Here is a 24758-nt window from a genome sequence, read left to right as displayed (position 1 = left end):
ACTGGTGAGGAGTCCGCGATCACTGTTTCCCGCTATTAAAACTCGTGAAATCGATACCGGCAAGGTGTCCGTGATAACTGTTCTTGAAGTGATTAGCTTTGTAGCTTAGCCTTGGAGATCAGCGCTAAAAATCGCTCTTGAGGTGTTCACAGTTAGTGGGAAAACCGCCGCCATCGATACAGCGCATTATTTAAACACGATTTCTCCCCAGAAATATGCGTTAAACGTTGCTGTTTGTCCGCTCGAAAATTAAATGAATTCGTTGCATAAGCAAATTTTCTCCTACAGCAAACTACCGAGGTAATATGGCTACGCACCTACCCGGTTCTGACGTTGATATTTTTTCAAGAGAATTGAGTCTCAAAATGACACAGATGTCAAATTAGCATGAATAGACAAAACTACGTAATCAACAGCACCCAGTGTGCTGTAGGTCTTAGATGTTTGCACTTGTGGCTTCCATTGACGATGGCAGTTCGCAGTTCGTTAAGACTTAGTGGCAACTTCATTATGTTTTTCTCTGTTTTTCTTCGTCGTTCTATTGGAGACCTTCGCTACTCTTCAGGAGCTAAAATGTCTGGGGCGTTTGCCAACTGAAGTAGGGGGATATTAACAAAGGAGATCTGCCGGGTGCGGTGGCTGCGACGTGCGGAGGCAAGAATGTACTTAACGGGCAAAAAATGGGAGAGGCTTTGAATTGGGATCCATGTGACCTAGCTGATAATAATGGTGGTGTTGGTGGTGACGTGAATAGGACCATTTATAAAGCGTAAACGAAATGGCTACGGCTTAGTGCAACGCTACCGCGTTCATCTCCCGTCATTTGAGGTGGTTCTCTCGAGAACGTCTCGATGTCCTGCCACTGTTTGTGTCTCGGAGTGGACCCATGTAACGCGCGGTGGCGCGTAATAATCATTGCTGTCATCTCTTTGACCCTGTGAATGGCGAAAAGACGCAATCTTCTCTTGGGGAGACACTGAGCAACCCCAAGCACAGCTCAGGAACATTGCATCTTAAGCTAACCAATGCTTAACCTAACTTAAGATAACTTCGATACCTATGGCGCCATGTGTGCTTCACAGAAGTCCAGCTAACGTTTTCTTTTTTTATATGAATACTTGCAGAAAGACGACCATTTCCACAAATACATCGTGGTGTCCCCGGACGACATGGACACGGTTTATTATCAGGTAGGTTGTTAAGGGCCGTAAATCGCCATTTTCTATAGTTCGACGGAAAGGGTGGACCTCACAGAGAGCGAACACTTGCGCACGTGGTTTTGCGCCTCGCCCAGCGCTGCCTACAGATGTTTCGTTCAGAGAACGTGACTGTAGAGTGTGACATAGCCCATGCACTGTGACCGCGTATAAACTGCGTGCTGTGCCGTAGCGGGCGCTGCGCAAGCATCACAAGCACCCCTTAATAAGCGATCCACATTGTACAAATCGACTTTTCAGATAGGAGACTCCAGCAGCCCTTTTGCGTTACACGAATTAGGAAGCCGTTGTGTCATTTTAAATGTGTCGTAGTGAAAACATGAAATGCCGACGAACACGTAGGTCGAGTCAGATAATAACAGGCCAGATTTATAGAACAACACCGTCTTGATAAACATAGGGAGGGCTCGCGGATTCCGGAGGAAGACGGTGATAGCGGCGCCATCATTTAGACAGTGGACCGTTCGCATATTTTGCGGTTTTATATCGGCGTTCGATGTAGAACTGTTTAGGCTGTCCCGTTTGAGCGGCTGTATTTGCAAACAAGTCTGCTGCGCGCGGCAATATATCAGACAAGCATTTTTTTAAAATATACTAAGTTCATAACCTAGCTCCCCGCCGCACCCATAGGGAAAAGCCGGCCCGCTATTCCTGACACCAGATCGCTGCGGTCGAAGGTTGGTTTCACACATGGCGACCTTCCACGACTACTAGAGAGACGCGTGTTTTCGATTCCGCGAGGTTGCTTCAGCGCTTAATCTAAGGTACTTGTTCCCATGCTGAAACCCTTTCGTGGTGTTCAAATCTGGCAGATAATGTATGACTGCTTAACGGCTGAAGATTCTGAATGTCCTCTGTTAGCAAGCCTTTTACCTCCTGACTTCTACGAGCAGAACCCAGATTAAGAAAGAGTTGCCAGGCAACCATCAGAGATGTCTCGAATTTCAGCGCAAGTCAGTTGTCTAACCAAACCTGGTTTTGATGTTACGGTTAAGCAATGAGACTGACAGAACGGGCCGCGGCACGGCAGAATGAGGGATGGGGGAACATTTGGCGCCCTCGATCAGTCACACGTTAATAGTAATAATATCTGGTTTTGGGGAAAGGAAATGGCGCAGTATCTGTCTCATACATAACGTTGGACACCTGAACCGCGCCGTAAGGGAAGGGATAAAGGGGGAGTGAAAGAAGGAAGGAGGAAAGAGGTGCCGTAGTGGAGGGCTCCGTTACCCCTGTGCGCCTTTTAAGGCGAAAGCCTTTAATGGCTCATACTCTCGTCCGTCCGTCCGGCGTTACATCGAGCGCCTGGGTTCACTCATCGACGAGCGCAGCTGCTAAAATATTAAGCGAACGCCTTTAATGGCTCACGCTCGCGTCCGTCCGTCCGTTACGCTCTTCAACTCGATAATAAATCTTTTTGCACGATGAGATTCGAACCACCATCCTTCCGTTCCGCAGCCGGGCGTGCTAACGACTACGCTACTTCCTGACAACGCACATGTAGTTCTCCTTGTCTAGGACGCTGGAGAGTGTTTGCGGAAAGGCGTCGAATCCGACGGATGCCTCACAAACGCCCTCCAGTGTCTCCAGCATTTATTATTCACAAACAATTGTGTACTCAACATCTTCACCACACATCAGTGACAAAGGCAGCAACGCCGCGCTAAGGGCTTTCGGCCTCACCTCACTTTTTGGTCAACTAAGTGCCCCCCAGAATTATTTGCACTTATTTTAACAATACCCCGACAGGCTCCTTCGTCCCCTCTGGTCCCCGAAAATTTGCAGGTTGTGGTACCCCGTTTTCAATGGTGGAAATCAAATTCGTTCGTGTAATTTAGAATGATGACGAGGCGGCCAAAGAAAGGCAGGAAACTGATGAGCGGATATGACTGACAACATGACTCGTAAAATATTGCGATTTTGTTTTCTTTCCGTTCCATTTTTCCTTTCCTCCCTCTTCATAATTGTCTGAAAAGACACCATGGCCACATCATGCTCAGGGTCACTGGATATGTTCTGCAGTGATTCTAGTCGCCCCTATGGTTTAGCCAGTGAAATTGATGACGGGAGTGGCGTCACCAATGACAAAGCGTGGCATTGCTCAAGCGAGTCACGAAGAGCGAGGACAGGCAACATGAAACGGAACGTCACATTACACTAGCCAAGTTGTTTACGAAAGTTTCGAAGCGATTTCTGTGCCAGCCATTACATTTCCACAGAGAATCCTAACCCGGCCACCATGTCGGGGCCACTCTGGTAACGGTGATCTTTTACGCAGGTAACCAACCGGGGCAAGATTTTAGCCTACGGCATTGCGGAAGGCAACACGAGCTCGCACCGGCAGATAGCCTTCCTGCTGACGGAGAAGATGTCACCAAAGTTCCGGCTGCTTGTCTTCGCCTTCCACAAGGGACACCTGGTGGCCGACTCGCAAGACTACACAATGGACGAGGAGTGTTCTGCCGGATCAAACGTGCGTGCCTCCGTGACCTCCTGGTGTCATGTGGTTTTCTTGCAATGCGTTTGGTCTGTTTATCAAAATTCAGTCGTTGAGAGTAAAACCCGGCTTCTTGTACAGTTCGCTCAATTTATTCATGTTCTGTGACCACCAGGCTAGTGAACCGGTGGTAGACGTTTAAGCATACGCCTCGAAACCTTAAGGTGCCGAGTGCGAGCCACAGCACCACCTGATTCCCACCTTTTTTGTGATAGGTACAAGGCTCAGTGCCTTTAGGTGAAATGCTCAGGAAAAAGCTGTTTGGTCAGACCATCCGTTCTCGTTTGAACGAAATCCGTATTGAGCGGTAAAGCCCATTGCGGCCTCTCTTTTTCCTCACAAAGTAAGACAGTCCGAGATCAATCCAGACTTTCCCAAGACCGCAGTGATACTCTGAAGTGAACTTCTTTTGAAGGACACCTTACAGTAGCGACAACCGAAACTGCACGACTATTGAGACACGCTGTTTAGAACGTATAGACGCCATCTCTATCCAAAAGTGCCAGGTAGCCTTCCGGGCAGTGCCTGCTGAACCTCCCTTTCTTTTCTTTCTCTCGCTCACTCTTCTGCCCAAATAAAACGGGAGCCGTTTCTTACCCTTCAAAAGCCGTGAGTGCGTTGAGTTTCATTGTAGAACATGGAAAAATGATGTCCGTTATATATCCCTCGCTTCGAAGATGTTTAGAAAGAGGCCAGTTGGTCGTCACATGGTGTTAGAGATTTGAGAGTGTAGGGATGCAGCGCATATACCTTACAGATGTCTTCAGATATAGAGAGTGGGGGGGGGGGGGGGGGGAGACATAAAAGACGAGAAAACAGGCCAGATAAGGCATGTGCCTGCTCTGCTCGTTATAACTAACCACGATCTTTCTCGTGATCGTGATGCCGAGAGGCAGGTATTAGTAAGAAAGCGAAAGATGAACATTATCGGTTTCTTCCACTCGGTGTTGTAATACACGGTATCGATACAGGGTGGCATGGATGCCAGCTGAGGTATACTCGCACGACAGTACTTGTCTTTATAATTCATTTCTCCTTTAAGCAATGCATAGAGTATCCTTATAGATAGAACAAGCTAGTAAAAATTTGCTTAGGCAACCGTGTAATAAAGATGTTTAAAATAGAGTTTCTGTTTCCACAATCATTTTGCTGGATTCTAAACTGCATTTTGGATGAGTACATGCTTATGGTGATGCGTCATTACTTCAGATAACGGTGGAAACTGACCTAAATGGAAAAGAACCCGGAGCTCAGGGGAAGATCATTATCAAGGGAGAGCCCGACACAGCGGTGGGCCTATTGGCCGTGGACAAAGCCGTCTACCTCCTCAGCGACGCCGGTCTGCTCACGAGGAAGAAGGCAAGTGGAAGAATATTTGCGAAGAAAAGAAAATGCAATGGATTCCAAACTTTTCACAACCGCCCAACCTCGGACTGCAGAACTGCAATATATAGCTATAAGCCTCCGTATAGAGAACTCGTTCGCGATTAGCAGCAGTATCAGCCTTACTGGCATGAGAATTAAAAGAAAACTTGACTTGTGATTTTGCAATAATAATTCGCAACATTACTTGGCAAGGAGAAGTATGGGACCAAAATGCTATGCTAGTAGCGTCAAGGCAATGTGTTCCGCTTATACGAGCATTACTAATCATTTCATGCAGCTCTTCCTTTCTAGCTAGAATCCGTTCATGTTTTGACTAGAGTCGAGGCCAATTTTATATTTTTACTTTTGTTTCTTCCATGACATTTTCGTAGGTTGTTTTACAGTAGAGGGCATAGGTTCTCGGTCAGGTAGATGATATCGTCTTCACGGAAAGGGAGATTTACTGCGGTAATAATTAATCGCTGAGCTTCTTCGCGTTTACAATAACAGTGACAAAAACAAGAATATCATCATAACGTTTGACCCTGCAGCCGTCTTTACTGGGGCAGGAGAGTAGACAAAAACATTCTGAATTCTTATCGTTTCCTTGATTACGCCAGGAATTTTATGCAAGATGTCAGAGAGATTATTTCCTCCGGCAAGATGTTCCTTGATTGCGATATCCGGATTTCTGAGACATTATTCAACATCATGTAGACGTCGTTCCTAGTCGGGCTGCAATTTTTTGAGCGAATCTACTTCGAGGCCTGTTTCGCAGCGCTTTTTTCCTTGTATGTATGTATGTTAGAATTGTCCCATTTGAGAGGGTGATGGGAGGCGTCAGCTTTCTCGGTATTTTTTGTTTATATTTCTCTAACCTATCCGTCAGATTAGGCACTTTTTAGAAAGTCTTTCTTTTATTAAATACAAGGTAAGAATTTTGAGTAATGGACGCATTTTTACGTCACTGCCCTGCTTTTAAGCCACCAATATTACAACCAGATTTTGCAAGCAGCAGCCGCATATTCATTCACCCCAACTGTGTTATCTATAACCTTAAGGCTTCAGTGATAGTGGCAATCTCTGGTGACATCAAGATGAATGCTGCACACTACACACACAAGCCCACTATCTTCATGGACCACCTGTATAGCATGACCACTGGTGGTGTGGTGCATTTCTGAGAGTCACCACAACCCAGCTCGTATGTTCGCGTCGTCCTAGTAGGTGCCTATTTTTGCAATTTTTATTCCGGCAATCGCTGAAAGCGAAGGATTGCTATAACGACGGACTCTGAAACGAAAAGCGTTTATCTCGCTGGGATAATCAATGCTGTTCGGCCCCTATTCGACCACAAATTTTTTCGTTTTGTTGTCACTTCGCGGTGAGCAATCGGTATATCTATATACGTAACGCGGACATCCAGAAATGCAGATGCATAGTCTAAGGAGACGCCTAACATATTTAAGGACACGTCTGCTACAGACGAAGGCTGAGAAACGCGAGGCAGACATCCTATGCGCAAATGCAGCTTCAGTTCAAGGCTCATGCAGTCAATTTTAACCTCAATGAGGGATGCCCGGCACCACCGACATGTTAACAAAAACAGAGTGTGAAGTCATAATGGTGGAGAACCATGCAAACTGCAGTAGACACAAAAGAAAGAGCAATGCTCCAGACGTGGCTTGTGGTGTCTTACCTATTTCCGTCGTGCTTCGTCAAGTCTGCGCTACTTTCCACTATTCTGGTTCTGCACTGACTAACCCGAACTTCTCCATTACTGAAGAGCGAAAAGTCAGAAGTTCTGGGGCTCACACAAGTGTGTCCGGCAGCTTTTCAGGAAACTTCGCTCGCACGACCTGAGCTGTGGTCCTGGTGGAGGCATCACTTCGGACGAGGTCTTCGCCGACGCAGGTGTCGTGCTCATCTCTGCCAAACATGGGAGCAACGTCACCATGACAGGTAACTCGCGAAAGGAAATCTTCGTATCAAACGAGCCATTCTCACTTTTACAGCGCGGTATGTGGCAGCGTTTCGAGGAGGTGTTGCCACAGGCTGCCCCCAGGTCCACTGTCATGTTCTTTCATGTGGATCTGTTATCTGTGTGTCTTATATGCGCTAATAGAACCAATTATAACAGCGTACCTGACCTAAATTTCATGCTGATTCATGCTGCTTGTTCGGGGTAGGCGGGGCTCTCAGAATATTTATCTTAAGGACTTATGTTGTGTGCATTATTCCCTTCGTCTCCTGGTCACCAGAATGGCGTTTGGTGCCTTCAAATGTTGGGCATATTTAGGTAGGCCCGCGAAACTCAAGTGGATCAGAGTCATTGCAGGTATTTCTTATCTAGAGACCACAGTTCTACATTGGGGCAGCTTAAAGATATTAAATATTTATAAACTAAATACACTGTGCCTTTCCAGTCATGCCCACCACTTGTTTTACAGAGATACACTTTCACACATCATGCACACTGACCAACACCAAAAATACCAGCTAAGAGATTATTGTACCAGGCCGCCCAGAATAAGAACAAATTATGGCTCTCAAACAACGATATACCAGATAACAGTTCTTCTAAATTCTAGCAAACATATAAAAGATCTCATCCATAAATTCAGAAATGAGCCCTTATTTGGGAAAAAAATTAACAAAAATGCTTTTAGTATAAACCTCATAAACTTACACTCGTGAAAATGTTCCTAATCAATGATGTAAATCACTACTTATTTTGTTTCATTTTTTGACGTGTCTGTGGTAATCTTTTCATTGTAATTCGTTTGTGTTAATTTATATGTTACATGTTACGCTTATATGTTACATGTTACGGTGTGTTGCTGTGCCAGGTACACAAGGGGGGACGGGCCTCGTCAGGCTTAATATGCCTTTTGCCCTCCCCCTCAAGTATGTACATATGCTTGGAATAAAGAACTTACTTACTTACTATACGTGGTAAATGTGACACGCGAGGCTTATTGCCTTCACCATTTTGAGGCCTCTGGCACAGTGATGCTGCGTCTGTTTAAGAGGCCAGAAATTAGCCAGGCTTTAGGCTGAACAAACGTGCTTACTGGCAGAGGCATTTTCTCTTTCACCTGCACTTATATAATGCGAACGTTTCGTCCAGTGTCCTGAAAATATGAAAATTCGCAGCGATAGTCTTAGAGCCGATGGTGTTCTTTTAAAGTTAGCTACACCCATGTCAACTGAAAGTACGGAATATTTAAGAAAACATTCGACAGCATCCAGCTGGCTTGAATGTTGTGATTGCCAAAAATACAATAACAGTACTCAACTCATTAACTCTTCTTGACGACTGTTGCCACTCACGGAGTTCGTTCACAGTATCTTAAGCAGTGTATTGCAAACCCCGTTGAACATAATTATGCCACCGCAGAGCTCGAAGTTACGAGCTGTTGGCATGAACTGCAGTGCTGCTTTCACTCTGCCTTTGCAGAGACCAGCTGTGCGGCCCGGATACAACGTCGCAGGAGGGACCTCAGAAACGCAAGTAAGGGCAGAAATTACGGTGGATCTAAAATAAAAAAAATAGCGGATTTGAAACTATATTGAAATTTCTCCTACGAACGTAATTTCTACATAAAATTTACTTTGGCACCTAATTAGTCTATGTGTTGGCAATACGATAGTATTTCGAAGCCCTTGACGCCTTTAACGGAAGCGACTCCACTTACAGTCCTGTGGCGTAACTGTCCACCAGCGGATGGAAGTTGCCTTCTCCGGTGACGTCAATTTCCTCCAGCCAATGGACGAATTTTATCACCGACGACACATTCTTTTCGTGATGAGGCTTTTAATGCTATCACATCAATAATTTTCACCCAGGTTCACGAGAGCACTGCATTGATCGGTGTGCAGGGGCAAAGAACATAAATACCTGCGGGGTGAGAAGGAGGTGTTGAGCTGCAATTAACATTGCAACACCTTCTACAATAAACCCTCGAAAAGACTCAGCTAACACAGTGAAGTGGCTTGCAGAGGTGTATGTTTTAACTTCTCAGAATATAAAAACGTAGTTACGGGTACAGACAATACAGGCGAATTTTTGTCCTAAGAAGTCTGTCCAACATTCAAGTCAAAACCAAATGCAGTGTACCATAACGTTACAGGGCCTCAATCCCCTCTCGCTTTAAAATTTAATGGTTACAGCAGTGAAGAACTACCTCCATTTAGACATTTAATTATCGCATTTTTGCAAGACTATATTTTACATGTATAAGTGCTACAGAGCCGACCCAACAGCACAGCTGCGCCGGGTTCACTTTACAAATTTCAACACTTGCAGCTGTCTAGGAATGTATACGGAAATGTTCCTACTTTATATCAAAAGGAGGAAAAAGGCAGGTAAAAGAACGCCACCGAAAACGACCATAAGATTTATTTGCTACAAATTTGTTGAAAATTACCACCGGTTTCCAGAAATTTGCCAAATATTTTTCTTTCCTAATGTGCAAAAGTGATCATAAAAATAATAACATTCCAATTTGCTTCGCTTCATATCAAAGGCGGTTGGCTTCTTTTGTGAATATATTCTACCGAGTCCCCAAACACCTCAATTCTTGCGCCGGATTCAATTACTTTAGTACTTATGCAGCCCACGAACAAGTTTTCAAACTAATCCATGATTAGCAAAAAAAAAATCACTGAAGATCAATGCGTTTAATGCTGCAGACTGTGCACTAGCATTAGTGTTCGCCATGGACAGAACATCCGCTTGCACCTATAAGGAAAGTTTAGAGTTGGTTACCTTGCGAAAGCAAGATAACCGCTGGTGGATTCTAAGAGAAGGCAAGCAGGCGGCAGAAGGTTAGGAGGGCGGATGAGATTAAGAAGTTTGCAGTGATAGGGTGAGCGAAGTTGGCAAAAGACAGGGTTATTTGGACAGACATAGAAGAGGTCTTTTTCCTGCAGTCGGTATAGTCAAGCTAATGATGATGACGACGACGACGATGATGATGATATTACATTTATTGGGTTGCATGGCCTGAAATACTGTATCAGGGGTAAACGTACACAGTGCATAATATTTAACCCTGATGCTCACTTCCTTTTTACCACGTCATTATTTTCTTACCGTGCGTTTTATTACTACCGTGTTACAGCGTAACTATGCCATTTTGGGCGCCTCAGCTTCTTCTTTATTATTCCTGAACGCGTCCTCTTTGTTCCACGCCAAAGAGAGCGCCAGAGGTGTCGATGTTGTACATGGGTACGCATCGCTGAGCACAGAGCCGAAAGTCAGCCTCATAAAAGCGAGAAGCATTTAGGACTAAAGAATAATGACTTTCAGAAGCGTGAACACTCTTGTGAATACGTCCTGTTTTTTTTTTCTAGAGTCCCAGTTCAAGGACCCGTTTCTGCAGCTCTGCTGTCATGTGGGCACTCTGAGGGACAGACTTGGGCGGCACTGTTCCACGAGAGAGGAGATCATTCGGCGCCATTTCAACAACCCGAAAGGCGACAGCTGCGCTTACGCATTCGCACAATGCTGCGCCCGTGGATTCGCAGGCAAGACCAGCGATTTTGACCGATATAACGTAGGGATGTTGTTTCAATAGGAAGCATACGCGACTTGTGCATAGTTGCGGCGGACGCGTCAAGAAAGAGAAAATAAAAGGGCAGCCAACATGATTAAGCAACTAGCCAGAACGCAGCTATACTTAACGTTGCTTCATTTGTTTGTTTGTATTTTATCGTCATTGGTTTAAGCGACGCCAGGCCATTCCAATCGACGGGACAACGCCCCATTGTCATCAATACCATCCGGACGAGCAGGTATCCATAAATTTATAAAATAGTAGCGCAGCCGGAGGAAATGTATAGTGAGGCAAGAGACTATGTTTGCAGACACCCGTGACTTCCTTTGAAAGCAGCTGTGCAATAACATATTTTAGAACCTCTTACAGCTACTTCATATCTTCAAAACGACCCGAAAGGTAAACCGGAGCATTTTTATACCGTTCTAAGTTCAAAAATTTTCTCCTCTTAGCTTATAATCAAAGAAGGTATGCCACTGAGTTAAGTTTTGTTTTCTACAAATCAACATCACTAGGGAATAGACGGAAAATGTTTTCGGTTTCTCGGTATTTGGACACTGTGCTGCAGCGCCGTAACATCCAAAACACGTCCTATACCTCCCTTGTCCTTTCTAGGCCCCACAATGACGGACCTACACAGAGCGCGTGGGCCGTATGATCCCTCCACGCAGCTTCCTGACGAGCTCGATGAACCTGACTTTTCTGGACTGCAGCTGAGGAGGGACTTCATGGAGACTTGGCTATTCAATGAAGGTACCATCGGGTAAGGGCAAGGCACTTTAACTGACATGTAGCTATCGCTCTCGGGCGTGTATTTCTGAGTATTTTCAAGAGACTATTAGCGGTTATCACTATTAATGCTATTTATGGGAATCAGCTCAAAATTGGAAGGATATATTATGAGAACGGCAGAAATGCATTGGGAAAGAAACAAGGGCTACCTACTGGTAATGATGGGGATGGTGATATACCATCGAGTGGTCCTCGGGTCCTTGGAAACAGCATTTGATGCAGGCATTTATGTAAAGAGTAAAGGAAAGTCTTAAGACTGCAGCCATCTTATCCACTATCTGCTTACTCCCAAAGAGAATATAATGAGGTTTTTGCCATCCCGCTCGCCGCTCTGCTACACTCCATGGTACACTCTACTGCACTCCAAGGTACCCCATAGGCTGTACTTGGGCCGTACAGCCCGCAGATGTCCATGGGTGCGCACTCCAGGTGGTGTAAATAGGGCATGTCCACTTCATATGATGTACACGCATGTGGGGAAGGATATAAATGTATTAATATTTATAAGGGGCAGTACACCCGGCCAGCCCATTGTGGAGGCCCGCCGCATGTGGTGCAAATGGGGCATTCATTTATAATGGTAGAGAGGGAGCATACACGCACTTCAAGACACGCATGGAATAGAGAAACACGAATCACGTGACCAGACAGGGCACACTCGATAGCGCCTACTCTCCCGTGCGCTGAACATTTTTATCTGCAAACAGGTGAACAGAGATTTGTCTACTGAAGTTATGTCTGACGACTGTGGTATTTAGGGTGCCAAGACGTTCGCAGTAAACAGACTACGCCGTGTTACTTTAGCGACTGACGAAGGTCGGAAAAATACAAAACAAAAATTAAGTGGGAAAAAAGTAGAGTCGGTAAATTATCCCAACAGTGACTTCTGATACGAACCGACTATTTTAGAGGCATCAGCTCGTCTAGTCGTATTGTTAATTCCTCTTCTGCCGTGCCGAGACTTTAAAATGACAATACATCGAAACTCGCCCAACTTATTGTTAAGCTCCTCCGAGCTTCTTACCTCGAGTTTTTACAACCATAAGTTGGAATCTACAACCCAATGCTGACGCTGAAACAAAAGCGCTTCTCGCTGTGCCAAATGAATTGAGATGTCACCCCATTTCCTTGCAGTCCCGATAGCGAGTACATTCACGAAGCCAGTGCGCCACACAGTGTGACAACATGGTCGATCCAGGCCGTCTCGGTATCTTCCAAAGGAGGAATTTGCGTGACGAAGCCCGTAGAAGCAATGATTTTCCGCAAGATGTTCCTACAAGTCAGCTTGCCGGCCACGGTTGTGAGGAACGAGCAGGTGGAAGTCGTGGCAACGCTTTTCAGCTACGACGCCAAAGTACAAGTATGTTTATAGCATCTTCATCATAATCACCATCAGCGTTGAGTGCAGTGTCGGGAGTGGCCACTTTCGTTGACCACTAATTATCGCCGCTGGTCGTCCTTCGCAGCCGCTTTGTTCGGGAAAGGTTTCTTCGCTCAACAAACCATTGAACTACTTGCCGCACTTGATAACTTTATGTGCCCCTTAGTATGAGCAGAGTTAAGTATTTTTTACCCAGTCCTGCCCTACAAGGGTGAGGTCTGAAGGTGCTCCCATTTCTGCACCCTTTCATAATAATTGTTTTTTTTTTGGGGGGGGGGAAAGGAAATGACGCATTATCTGTCTCATATATCGTTCGACACCTGAACCGCGCCGTAAGGGAAGGTATGAAGGAGGGAGTGAAAGAAGAAAGAGAAAAATAGGTGCCGTAGTGGAGGGCTCCGGCATAATTTCGATCACCTGGGGATCTTTAACGTGCACTGACATCGCACAGCACACGGGCGCCTTAGCGTTTTGACTCCATAAAAACGCAGCCGCCGCGGTCGGGTTCGAACCCCGGAACTCCGGATCAGTAGTCGAGCGCCCTAACCACTGAGCCACCGCGGCGGGTCACCCTTTCAGAGCCCGAAATTAGTCTAATACACCGGTCGCTCTTCCCGGCAAAGATGTGCTTTTGCACCTTGCCGAGTGAATTTTGCAGTGTTAGGAGCGGTGAAATAGAACAAAGCGAGTAAATTTATTTTATAACAACATTTACCTTTTACCTCCACTGTTACTTCTCTCAGTGAATTTTATCGATGCGGAAATAGCTTTTAACTTTATTATTAACAAAATTCAAAAGCAGTTATCGTCCCCACTCGCCGAATAAAGGCCAGAACAATAAGTGGAATGAAACATGGAAAATAAGCTGGGTCCTTGCACCTTACTGAAAACCTGTTACTCTAAATAAAATCGCCCAACATCAGCCATGTTTCGATAATTGGAGGCATCAAGCATTGTTGCTTAAACTCAATAAGGGTCCGCACTGTGCGTAAATAAATCACTTGGAGAGAATATTTTTCGGCACGTATTGTGCAGAGACCAGCAGCTTCGTGTGCTCACGCAGCGAGGTGAACGCACTGAGGTTAACAATCCAAGATTTTTCGAAAACTTCAAGGGCACATAGCGCCTGCATGAGATTACACGTTATCTTGGAATGACAAATTCTCCATGTTGGACAAAGACTTGATGAGGCAGAACCACTTGATAATCAAGGAATTGTGCTTAATATGGCTGCGCATTAAGGAAACTCTAGTATCGACGATAATCAGAAGAATACTAGTATGAGCACAACGAGAGGCCCAAATGATGCTTTCGTAGGTAAGTTTAAAACAAAAAAACTTCTTCGTTCGACAAGCATTCCTCTTGAAAAAGGCTGCGCAACTTCTACAAAAGTTTTTTCAGTGCTGGTAAATCTTCAAGTTCGTTATACTCGTTTAGCAAATACGTGGACAGCAAATTAAAATAGGTTCTAAAGCTTGCTACCGTCGTCTTTATGCGCCAGCCTTTCGTACATAAATTGCCTTGTTTTGTTGCATGTTCTGAGCTTTCTTTCTCATCTTTATTACGAATGTACTGTATGCTTTTTTGCACCATTTTTGGCTAAAGTGCCTTTATCGATCATGCTGGCATGTTCTATATTCTAATTTGCGTCATCCCGACCTTGACCGGGGGTAGGGCACACGTGCTGGCAACTGAAAAGAATCTGTACCGTCGCCTTCACCTCGAATCATTATTGATTCAAAGGACTAATCACACCCTCAATCGTAACACTGGAAATCCAACCCCTGTATACGCACGCTCCCTGCGTCCTCTTTTCAAGCGTATTAAATCCCGATGCACTACCTAATTCTGCTCAAGCCGAAACGTTGTTTTTTGTTTCTTACTCTTGGTTGGCGTCCCTTTTTTTTTCTGTTTTATCATCTCGTTTTGTTCCTTTTTTGCATTTTTTGACGCATTGTTCTTGTTAGTTTTCAATCTGGCTTCCGCCGCAGTGTTGGCACATCATGGTTTTTCCTGGGGATGTTCAGTACTATATAAAGAGATTTTTTTTTTCAAGTGAGCCAAATCCACCAAAACGCCGACTGAGAAAAACTCGAAAATGTGTTATCCGCACAAATCGCAGTGCTATCCAAACTTTTATATGATATGCTTTACATTCTAGAGCAAGTCCACACTTTGATGTGATAAAAACTTATGCAAATATTTTAGTTAATGTCAGAATGCAAACTTTCTATTTTGACTATTTTCGATGTGAAACTCTATATCCCAGACTGGTCTTGTTCAGAAGTTATTTAGGGCACTCGCCCTAGAGCCCCTATTCGCCAATTTCGCCGTTGTTGTTTCAAATGTTTTATCCAAGCTGAGCAAACTGCCCGCCGTGACACGTGGTAGTTGAAATAATAAGTGGCCGCAGTTAATGATGAGCATTTAATTATTAATTAATGATTGGTGGTTCACAAGCCCCACCGGCGGCAACTGCTGCCATCGCCGGGCAATGACGCTTATCTCATCCGCTGCACTACTGTGCGAAGATAGGCATGAGGAATCCCAGTGATCTATAAATGTAAAGCAGAGAATGACTGATTCGGCGTATATGAAAATCAACCCATAAAAGCTATCGTGCCATAATCCTAAGGCAGAGCTTAAGTCCGCTTTCGGATATCTTTGTAGCCTACTGGACTTTGAGAATCGAGTCTGGAATCGAGATTAGTGAAAACGGAAGAGCTAGGGTACCTAAACCCGCCGCGGTGGCTCAGTGGTTAGGGCGCTCGGCTACTGATCCGAAGTTCCCGGGTTCGAACCCGACCGCGGCATCCGCGTTTCGATGGAGGCGAAACGCTAAGGCGCCCGTGTGCTGTGCGATGTCAGGGAACGTTAAAGATCCCCAGATGGTCGAAATTATCCCGGAGCCCTCCACTGCGGCACCTTTTTATTCCTTCCTTCTCTTAGTCCCTCCTTTATCCCTTCCCTTACGGCGCGGTTCAGGTGTCCGCCGATATGTCAGTATGAGGCAGATACTGCGCCATTTTCTTTCCCCAAAAACCAATTATTATTCACTGTGTACATTCAGGAGCACTGCTGTACTTCAACACAATCAAGTCAACAGGAGTAGCAAGCTTCGGTCGGAAGCACGGACACAACAGCCTTCTTTTCTGGTGTTCACACATCGGTAGCGGAAACTGAACTAGCTCAATGTACGGGACCTATGCTGTACTTTACTTCATTGTAGCATTCTAAATTCCTGGGTAACAATGGAATGTTAGGTTGCATAGGAGGGAAAACGGCAGGACAACGGCTAGTCCTCCGTTTTTCTGCCTGGCGCTGCTACGCCAGCCATAATAACGAATTTAGATAGCAGTTGTCAACCAACCCACCTGAACGTTTTAACGTCTACTGTGGTCGAGGCGTCCTAGACGAAGGGGCTAATAATTTCACCGTTATCCTCGTCTATTACGTTCAGATCTTCTGCCGATTTCTTCATATCCTTCGCAGTCGATGAGAAAGTAGAGCTGGGGAAGGAATAGATAAAACCATGCTACGAAAAAGTCCCACAACTGAGTATAAAGCTAAGAATCAAGGCTCCCATGAGTGGATTTGGCTCATATTTATGCGACGGCACCAGGATCTGGCTCGTTTTTGATTTCACATAGGAGTTCATCTCTGGTAATCTAGGCGTTACTGGGCACCTTAAGTTATCACTGTTACGAGGCAGTACTTCATAGTACATCATGGTACAGAATTGTACATAATGGTACATAACCATGGTACATTTCTAATTAAGTTCTCCCAGCTTTCACAGATTTTCCAAAAGTAAGATCGGTGTTTGGGCCTTCAATTACAGCAAAAGTTGGCTCAGTTTCGGTTCCTCGGTACGGCTCGTTTCAAAAAATTTAGGAGGCACTTTGCTGACCTAAAGTGCGGTGAGGCTAGCGCCTTTAGCGCCGTGTTGCTGCTTATGTCTCTGATGTGTGGTTAAGATGTTAATTAAGTACACAATTGTTTGTGAATCTTAAATGCTGGAGACACTGGAGGGCATTTGGGAGGCATCCATCTTCAGCATATGCTTTAGCAGGAAGTAGCGCAGTCGATATCACTCTCAGCTGCGGAACGGAAGAATGGTGGTTCGAATCACATCGTGCACAAAGATTTTTTTTTCTGATCGAGTTGAAGAGTGTAACGGACGGACGGACGGACAGGCACCGCGAGTATGAGCCATTAAGGGCTTTCGCCTTAAAAGTGCTCACATTGATTGGCAGTACTACAGTTTAGTACAGTGACTCCCCCAATGCCAGTTATCCATCGGACATTCTATCGAAACGACAAGATACGCCTTCGAAGGAAAGCATTACGGGTTCTCAGTGTTGACGCAGCAAGTTGTATTCAGAATAGGTGTCACACGCCCATCGTTTTCTCTTTTTTCTTAACTCATCATTCATCTACAGTAACGGGCTTTGATTAGTTCGTTGATCTGCTAATTGGTTTGTCTACCTCATCCGCGGATGCTGTCCAACGTCCTTCCTTGTAATAAATATTGCTTTCTGATCCTTCGCTGTCACTTCCTATCCACACGTACGCACGTTCTTATTAACAGCATGCCTGTCATTATTACTATCTTGCCTGCCTGGATTTCGGGCCAGCCAAACCACCAGCTCTCCGCGCTCTCAATCCTTTCTGTCCTCCGGTCATCCGTTGTCTCTGTCCATCCTTTCACTTGTCAACCAAACCACCAGCTCTCCGCCCTCTCAATCCTTTCTGTCCTCCGGTCATCCGTTGTCTCTGTCCATCCTTTCACCTGTCAACCAAACCACCAGCTCTCCGCCCTCTCAATCCTTTCTGTCCTCCGGTCATCCGTTGTCTCTGTCCATCCTTTCATCTGTCAACCAAACCACCAGCTCTCCGCTCTCTCAATCCTTTCTGTCCGGTCATCCGTTGTCTCTGTCCGTCCTTTCATCGTTCCGGCCGTCCTTCCTTCCTTCCGGCTCTTAGCGTGTTAATTCTGAACACGTTCAGGTGTGTCCACAGTTCAGGTTGTAAGCGCCTCGGAATTACGTGCATTGGCCCAGCTACCCGCAGGGAGGGAACTTAGAGAATGTCAACATGGAGTCACCGTAATCCCTTTTTGTCTGCGCCCACAGGCCATGGTTTCACTGCACGGATTACCGGGCCTGTGCATCGGATCGAAGCACCCGCAGCTTCCGGAAAGGAAGCAGCTCGAAGTGGACAGCAACAACGCCAAAAGTGTCAGCTTTCCCGTGATGCCCTTGCGTCAGGGCAAATTTCCCATAAAGATCGACGTCCGGAGCTCGGGAGGATCGGACCTCGTGCAGAAGACCCTCGTAGTTGTGGTGAGCTCACTGAAACGCAGAACGTTGACAGTGAAAGTAGAACAGACACGTTATTTTACCTTTGCGGTTTTTCTTTCGATGTTTACGTAACCTGAAAGTGAGTGATGTAGCCCATGGCTCACTCTCAACGTCAACGATCAGACAACTCAAGTTTACATAGGAGTTTGTCAACGGTACAAACAAGACTTGTGCACAAAAAAGCTTACAATCAAGACTCAGCAATCGTAGCTCACTGAGCTGCCACTCCCTTAACCCTTGGACGCAGTCGTAGCACGCCTACCTCACCGCACGAAGCCTAACAACATCGGAATCAAAACACACGACGCACGCTTGCGTCTGAATTTCACCCTAGAATTATCCTCGCCAGGGGCGAGCAGAACAAAAAATGGGTTTACTCTGATGCCCACGCAAAGGCATGCACTCAATTCAGGTATCTTCTGACCTAGCGCCTCTGCCCTGGCATACGGTAAACAGCGTTGCTGCCGCAGACCGCGTAAAGTTCTAGCCGGTGCCCGGGGCATTCGAGTTTTCACCGGAATATTAATTTTCTTTCCTGAGCGTGATGTTAAGGTCGGTAGGAGAGGAGAACGCATGCCGTGGTAAGAAGCGTGCGCAATGCTGTGGCGCCTTCTCTGCGCGTTCTAGATTTCCGAGGAAATTTTTTTTGCTTGGTCCATCAAGATCACCGCAACCACCCTGCGTTAACTCAAGCGACCCTGCGTTGAGCTAGATGAAAACACATAAGTTACCCTAAATTAATTCAGTGTGTGATAATATACAGCTTTGATTCTTATTGGGTCCAATGTTTGTTCTGTGGCGGTGCCTTGTTGCGGCCTCGCCTCGCAATCAGGAAGGAAACATACGACACATGAGGCGCAAGGCACGGTATTGCAGTTCGGTGAGGCGTTAGGTGGGCGGATGAGATTAAGAAGTTTGAGGGGATACGGTGGGAGCAGCTGGCAAAGGACAGGGTCAGTTGGAGAGACATGGGAGAGGCCGTTGCCCTGCAGTGGGCGTATTCAGGCTGATGATGATGATGAGGCGTTTAAGAAATTAAAGCCGTCACTCCGTGTTAACCCTACGGCTTGGTCGCATACCCTCATCCTTCACGACAGTTCTATTCTGCCTCCGTGACTGTCACTAGCGATGTCACGGCTCGACTGGCGCATTTCACTGACAGTTGGTTCTGCAGATGATACGCACAGAGTAAAGTTAAAGAAACACAACCATCATATAGAACCGGCTCTACTGGAATGCCATTTTGTGTGTAGGTAATGGGCTGTTTTTCGTTGGTAAAACATGAGTCCGCTGAGATTTGATTCAATTTCTCTTTTTTTTTCCAGTCTGCGATTGGCTGATATGACTCCAGCCCCCCCCCCCCCCCCCCCCCCCCCCACGATCTCTGGACTTGCGATAGTCATTAGGACGCATGCGCATTCTAAACAGGAAGGAGTAAAAACGGAGTAGGCTGTCTCCTAGCGCATAGCCTTTCATAAAAGGGTGTTTACTTCATTTTTACACCCATATGAGAGTATTAATGTTGGGAATGCGGGGAGTGGAATCGTTTGAGGCAATCGCAAAGAGCGAACGAGAAGACCAATGAAATCGAATCTCAACTGAATCGCATATTGTGCGGGTCTTCGCTAAGTCTGAGCGCGGCAGTAACAGATATAAAGATGCGCGAAGAGATAATGCGCGAGCTAGTGAGCGATGCTGGTTTGCGTGTACAGAGCAAAGTTTTGAAATTTAATCAGAATGCCGCGTCCTTGCAGCTGTACTGCCGCAGTGCCCTGCTTCTTAAAACTCTAAATATCAAATAACAGCGTTCTGCTGAGCTTAGCTATACGATTACAAATGAAAGCTATGCAGGTTTAAGATGAGTGCCCTAGTCTAAGAAAAATTTTTTGGCGGCACAAATCTTTCTTGATAGCCGTATGGATACGCTTCGTTTTTCATCAAGGTTGCGAAAAACTGGAGGGCACCGTTATGTTAAGCCGTGTGAAGGAGACAACTTGTGCGTCGGTTCTGACTCTATGGTTGATCGCTGCGCAGCCCGAAGGAATGCCATTTGAAGAAACCTTCTCCGTTCGACTGGACCCCAGCAATGAACAACGCCGAAAGACGAGAGCTGTCCTAAAGAGAGGCTGCAGAGGTCGGTTGCCTTTTCTCTGCCCCCCTCCTACGTCCTTTTTTCTTCTGCTTTTGCACGTGTAATGCTCGCGTGCTGCCGCGTTGAACTACAAAACGCACGTTTGATCATTGCTTATTTCACTTAGACTTATCCCATGAAGCTCGCATATAAAATTATGTAAATATGAAGCCTACGCTGTATAGAAACCGTACTGCAATTAGTACGAATTTTATGTGTATGTCATGTGGTTTCCACATATTTTCCCGCATTGTATACAAGTGACTTTCACATGTAGTATATTGCCTACCCCTACTGGTGTTCCATTTGGCCCAAGCTCTCCACTGGCCTGATGCTCAGCTTCCGCGGAGTGAAATGCTGGAAAATATGGGGCTTTTGTCTCTTACACGTGCAGACCAAAAACCATTAGGGGAAAGCGCTCGGTGGTGAAGCTGCCTTCGCGCAGTGAAATAAAATAATCATCTTCCATGTCAGTAATGCCACCCCCATCGTCCTAGTCAGTCCTCAGTAGAGTCAAGAAAGTACTTAGTATCTGCGCAGTTGCGTAAGAAGCATTTCAGGATCTCAACAAGAGGTGTCAGGGGTAGGGTAGGTACTTGCAAATGAAGCATTTCAGGATCTCAACAAGAGGTGTCAGGGGGCAGGGTAGGTACTTGCTAATTGTGGGGACATTTAATTAGGACCCACAACCAAAATACCTTCTCCAGATCCCAATTCACTTCGTTGTGTGCCTCATTCAAGGCAGTTTTTTTTTGTTCGGCTAGTACGCAACAAGGCATAGTCTAAGAAAGGTTGAGGACGGTTGTAGGAGAAACTTAGGAGGAGGAGTGGGAGGCAGTTTAGCTCATAAAGTCGCAAATTTTGTCAGTGTACGGAGTGTCCATTGTCCACCTCTGTAGTCACCTTCGCAATACCACTACAAGACTACCCTCCTGAGAAAATGTTCAGTCAGTTTCCACCAACATGCACCAGCCAGCCCTACCAAGGCCCTCTTCTGGTATACTGTCCTTGGTCGTCGGTAGAACGCACAAGCTTACGACCCATATCAGCGCGCAACACGCCGCCTGAGCGCATAGCTCTATGACGGATAAGATCGAGAGTAGCTTTGGCTAATTTACAGATAGATGGACAAAAGCCAATGGACAGTCTATAGACTGTCTAAACAAATTTTTGTGAGTGTTAGCAATTGTGTGCCGGTCCCAAATATATCAACTAGAAGAGCAAGCATCTGAACAGTTACACACATGGGATTAAGGAATTACCTATTGCAAAATTAAAAGACTGAGTTTTTCTTAAAGCATATTTCTTTATAATGCAAATTAAAGATGACTTAGTAGGCGATAGGGGCTGGAAGGCCGACTGTTGGATAGACGCATCTGGATTTTCTGGTCGTACGAAGGTTCAGGTGCAAAAGGAGTAAAAAAAAGATGCATCAGCTTCACCGCGGGGCTTTAAGCAACGCTGCAAAAGATAGGCTTAACGTTCATAACAAACTCTGGCAAATAGAACGCCCCGCCTCGGCTTGATCAGCGAGGGGTGGTGAAATCTGCAGTGGAGGTGGGGCAGGGAAGATCATCGCGCAGGTGAGGCAATTTGATGGGGCGCACCTGTGCGCGCACCGCAGGCGTGTGGATTTGGAGCAGCTCCTGAAACGGTCGACATTTCTTGCGCTACACCAGTGAGGGTAGTCGCGTTATAAAATTCTAAAAAAACTAATACGGCTAGTACTAACAACAGCGACACATCTCTAATGGCATCCAGTGGATTACCTCCAATAGTTGTAAAGTTTGACTATATGAATTTACTGACTAAATTAGTTATCATGATTCGCCTTGTTTCCGGTGTCCGCAAACAATGGTATCACTGAGCAGGAAAAAACGTCTCTCTACCTTAAAAAAACATACTTTGAAAATTAATAGCGGGCTTTCTTGAAACGCCTGCAGGTACATACATAGGTATACATAATCTGTAATCTCTCACATTTATTGTTTTTTCTCGTCTCCAGATATACTGGACGAAGAAAACCGGCGCCAAGTGATCTCTATAATTCCATGGTATCCTCCCGATACGGTTCCGCACACTGAATCGTGCAGTGTGTCAATCATTGGTGAGTAACGAAGTTGTGCAGTTATTTCAGTGACATAGCGGGATGAAAATTCGCGAGATTTTTAACTTCGTGCTGATAAAATAACATTTAATGATGTACCGCTCCGATCCCTTGCCCCGCTGACCACGTAAGTGTGTTCTGTGCAATGCTCACATGGAGAACATTCTTAATGGCGGAGAGATGATAGCAGGAGATTTTGCTTGCTATGCACGCCAACGCCCTGAACTGAGAACGGAAATGTTTTCTGCTAAAAGTGACGACTTCCTACAGTCTTGGACACTCAAGAAGGAGCACTGAGGTTCTATAAATAGCGAACAGTGTAGAGACGTCCTCGTATCTTACAATAACTTGCAAATGTGTTTCAATGCTCTCACCGCCATATAATTCTAAAAGTATGCTTCACCGAAGACTACGCAATTTTTAAAGATAGGCTTTTTGAGTTAGAAGAGCGCTTTTTCGGCGTAGGATTGTCAGAATACAGTTGAGACTTGCAAACTTGCAGGTTGGTTAACTAATATTGAAAAGTTGACTTTTAACTATTACCTTTTTAACCTTAAGTATTGACAGGCGTGTCGCCAATCGTACTTAGAAACCATATTAGTTTTTAGAATTTCGAAAACATGGGTACCCTCGGCGCTGTGGCTCAACACATTCTGGCTATTTCGAAGAGTTACGTGCACTGGATAGGTTGGTTTGTTTGCAAGCTTCATGAAAGCGCATGTATTTTGGCGCGTTGTAGCCAAAATTGATTGTGCCACAGCGGTGACGGTTACCGCGTTTTCGAAATTAAAAAAATGATATAGATATCAGTTACGGTAGGCTTCTTTCATCTCGATAATTAAGGAGCCAAAAAGTAACGCTTGAAAAGTTAAGTATTCAAAATTACTTAACGAGTCTGCTTGTTAGCACGTCTTAGCTTTATTCTCATGCACTACACTGTTGACACTGCCATGTCCAAAAAGGCGCTCTTGTAACTCAAAACCCCTATACTTAAAAACTGCGTGAATTCTTACAATACCCTGTATACTTAAAGCTTTAGGTATATAGTTCCAACTGCCTTGATATTACTAGCGTTTTAGATATTACCTTTTTTGTTATTCTTTTCCACCGTTTATTAACTACCACCTCCCCTGTCCTACAGTGTAATATCCTCAAATGACGGCCTATAGAAGGTACGTCGAATACAGATTAAAAAAAAAAGCTTGGTTCAGTTCCACGTAACTTATGGCAGCGAGAGCTAGCTGTCACTTGTAGTGCAATTGTGGTACATCTAGGTTATTGGGCTTTTGTCATCTAGTTTCTTTGGCTGTGATGCAGTTAGGTTGTTTGGTCCAGATACAGCTAGACTGTTTGGTCGATCAGACTGGCGGTGTGCTCGGCGCAAGAGCCGAGAGGCGACTGAGTGCTCGCCCGACAAGCGAGCCTTCGATCCCCCAGGCGCTTACACGCGTTTGATCCAGATTGCTCTTCCCGAGCAACCTCCAGCGACTATTCATTCATTTAGCTGACACCTGCCAAGGTGAGCTGTTTGCTCACAATACAGTGGGCAGGCTGCAATGACGTCACAAGGTAACGTCACCTAGGTGGCCCATCTGCCTCCTGGGCTGCTTCTCTGGGGATTTTTCCTGCATTTTTTTTTTGCTAGCGTTCAACGATGCCATCGATGCCGATGACGACGCCGGATGTTCTGCTAGGCGAGTTCCTCCGCGCTATCGCGTTGAAAAAAACGGTGCCTGTACCTGTGCTCTTCCCGTCCTTGGTTGTGTTGTGCAGTCCCTTGCTTGATGGCGCTGCTGTCACTAGCGGGCTCACTGTATGGAAGAAGCCAGGAAGCGGTCTGGCGGGCAGGTCTTGAGCGAGGCTCTTGGAGCCTTGTAGTCGCTTCTTTACTTCCTTTGAATCACAAGTGTGATTGGTGCTTTGAACTTAGTAATTCTAATAAAATGCACGTACGATGAATTCCGTAAGTACCACGGCACTGTGGATTGCACACGTTTTTGGTGGTAAGGGGAAAGAGTGGCTCGTATTGACTTCTACTGTGGCCATTGAATAAAATGACCGGTCTCTCACACTGAGTACTAGCCACTAGGGCCTTACTTGGGGAAAATTGTTAGTAGAAGTTCTGACATCGTCCAGGCTGACCAGATTTGTGCTGCTCTATGGAGATGCCTACCGTAAATTACGATGTGAGAGCTGTACTTACTTTTTCAAACTCCTGACATCGCATTACAGTGTTTCGCTTGGCAGTATTCATTGATTTACTAAGTGAACATCGGGAATCGCTTCACACCCAACGGAGCTGTTTGAATTACAGGCAGCGGCTCAAGTGGAAAAAAATATCGCT

General features: G+C 45.6%; 1 protein-coding gene across 1 annotated transcript in view; it reads left to right on the top strand.

Moving 5' to 3' along the window:
* The window catches only part of LOC144106495 (venom factor-like), an 83554-nt gene that overhangs the window by 28571 nt on the left and 30225 nt on the right, over window positions 1–24758 (top strand). Inside the window, exons 12-22 of the mRNA XM_077639316.1 lie at window positions 1125–1190; window positions 3496–3690; window positions 4924–5073; window positions 6912–7041; window positions 8540–8593; window positions 10438–10611; window positions 11256–11403; window positions 12567–12792; window positions 17949–18158; window positions 20211–20310; window positions 22313–22414. Coding sequence (XP_077495442.1) covers window positions 1125–1190; window positions 3496–3690; window positions 4924–5073; window positions 6912–7041; window positions 8540–8593; window positions 10438–10611; window positions 11256–11403; window positions 12567–12792; window positions 17949–18158; window positions 20211–20310; window positions 22313–22414 — 1555 coding nt within the window. The remainder of the gene's footprint in view (window positions 1–1124; window positions 1191–3495; window positions 3691–4923; window positions 5074–6911; window positions 7042–8539; window positions 8594–10437; window positions 10612–11255; window positions 11404–12566; window positions 12793–17948; window positions 18159–20210; window positions 20311–22312; window positions 22415–24758) is intronic.

The sequence above is a fragment of the Amblyomma americanum genome, chromosome 10 (genome assembly GCF_052857255.1).
Source record: "Amblyomma americanum isolate KBUSLIRL-KWMA chromosome 10, ASM5285725v1, whole genome shotgun sequence".
Classification (NCBI taxonomy): domain Eukaryota; kingdom Metazoa; phylum Arthropoda; class Arachnida; order Ixodida; family Ixodidae; genus Amblyomma; species Amblyomma americanum.
Note: the sequence above shows the minus strand (reverse complement) of the source record. Positions and strands in the feature narration are given on the sequence as shown.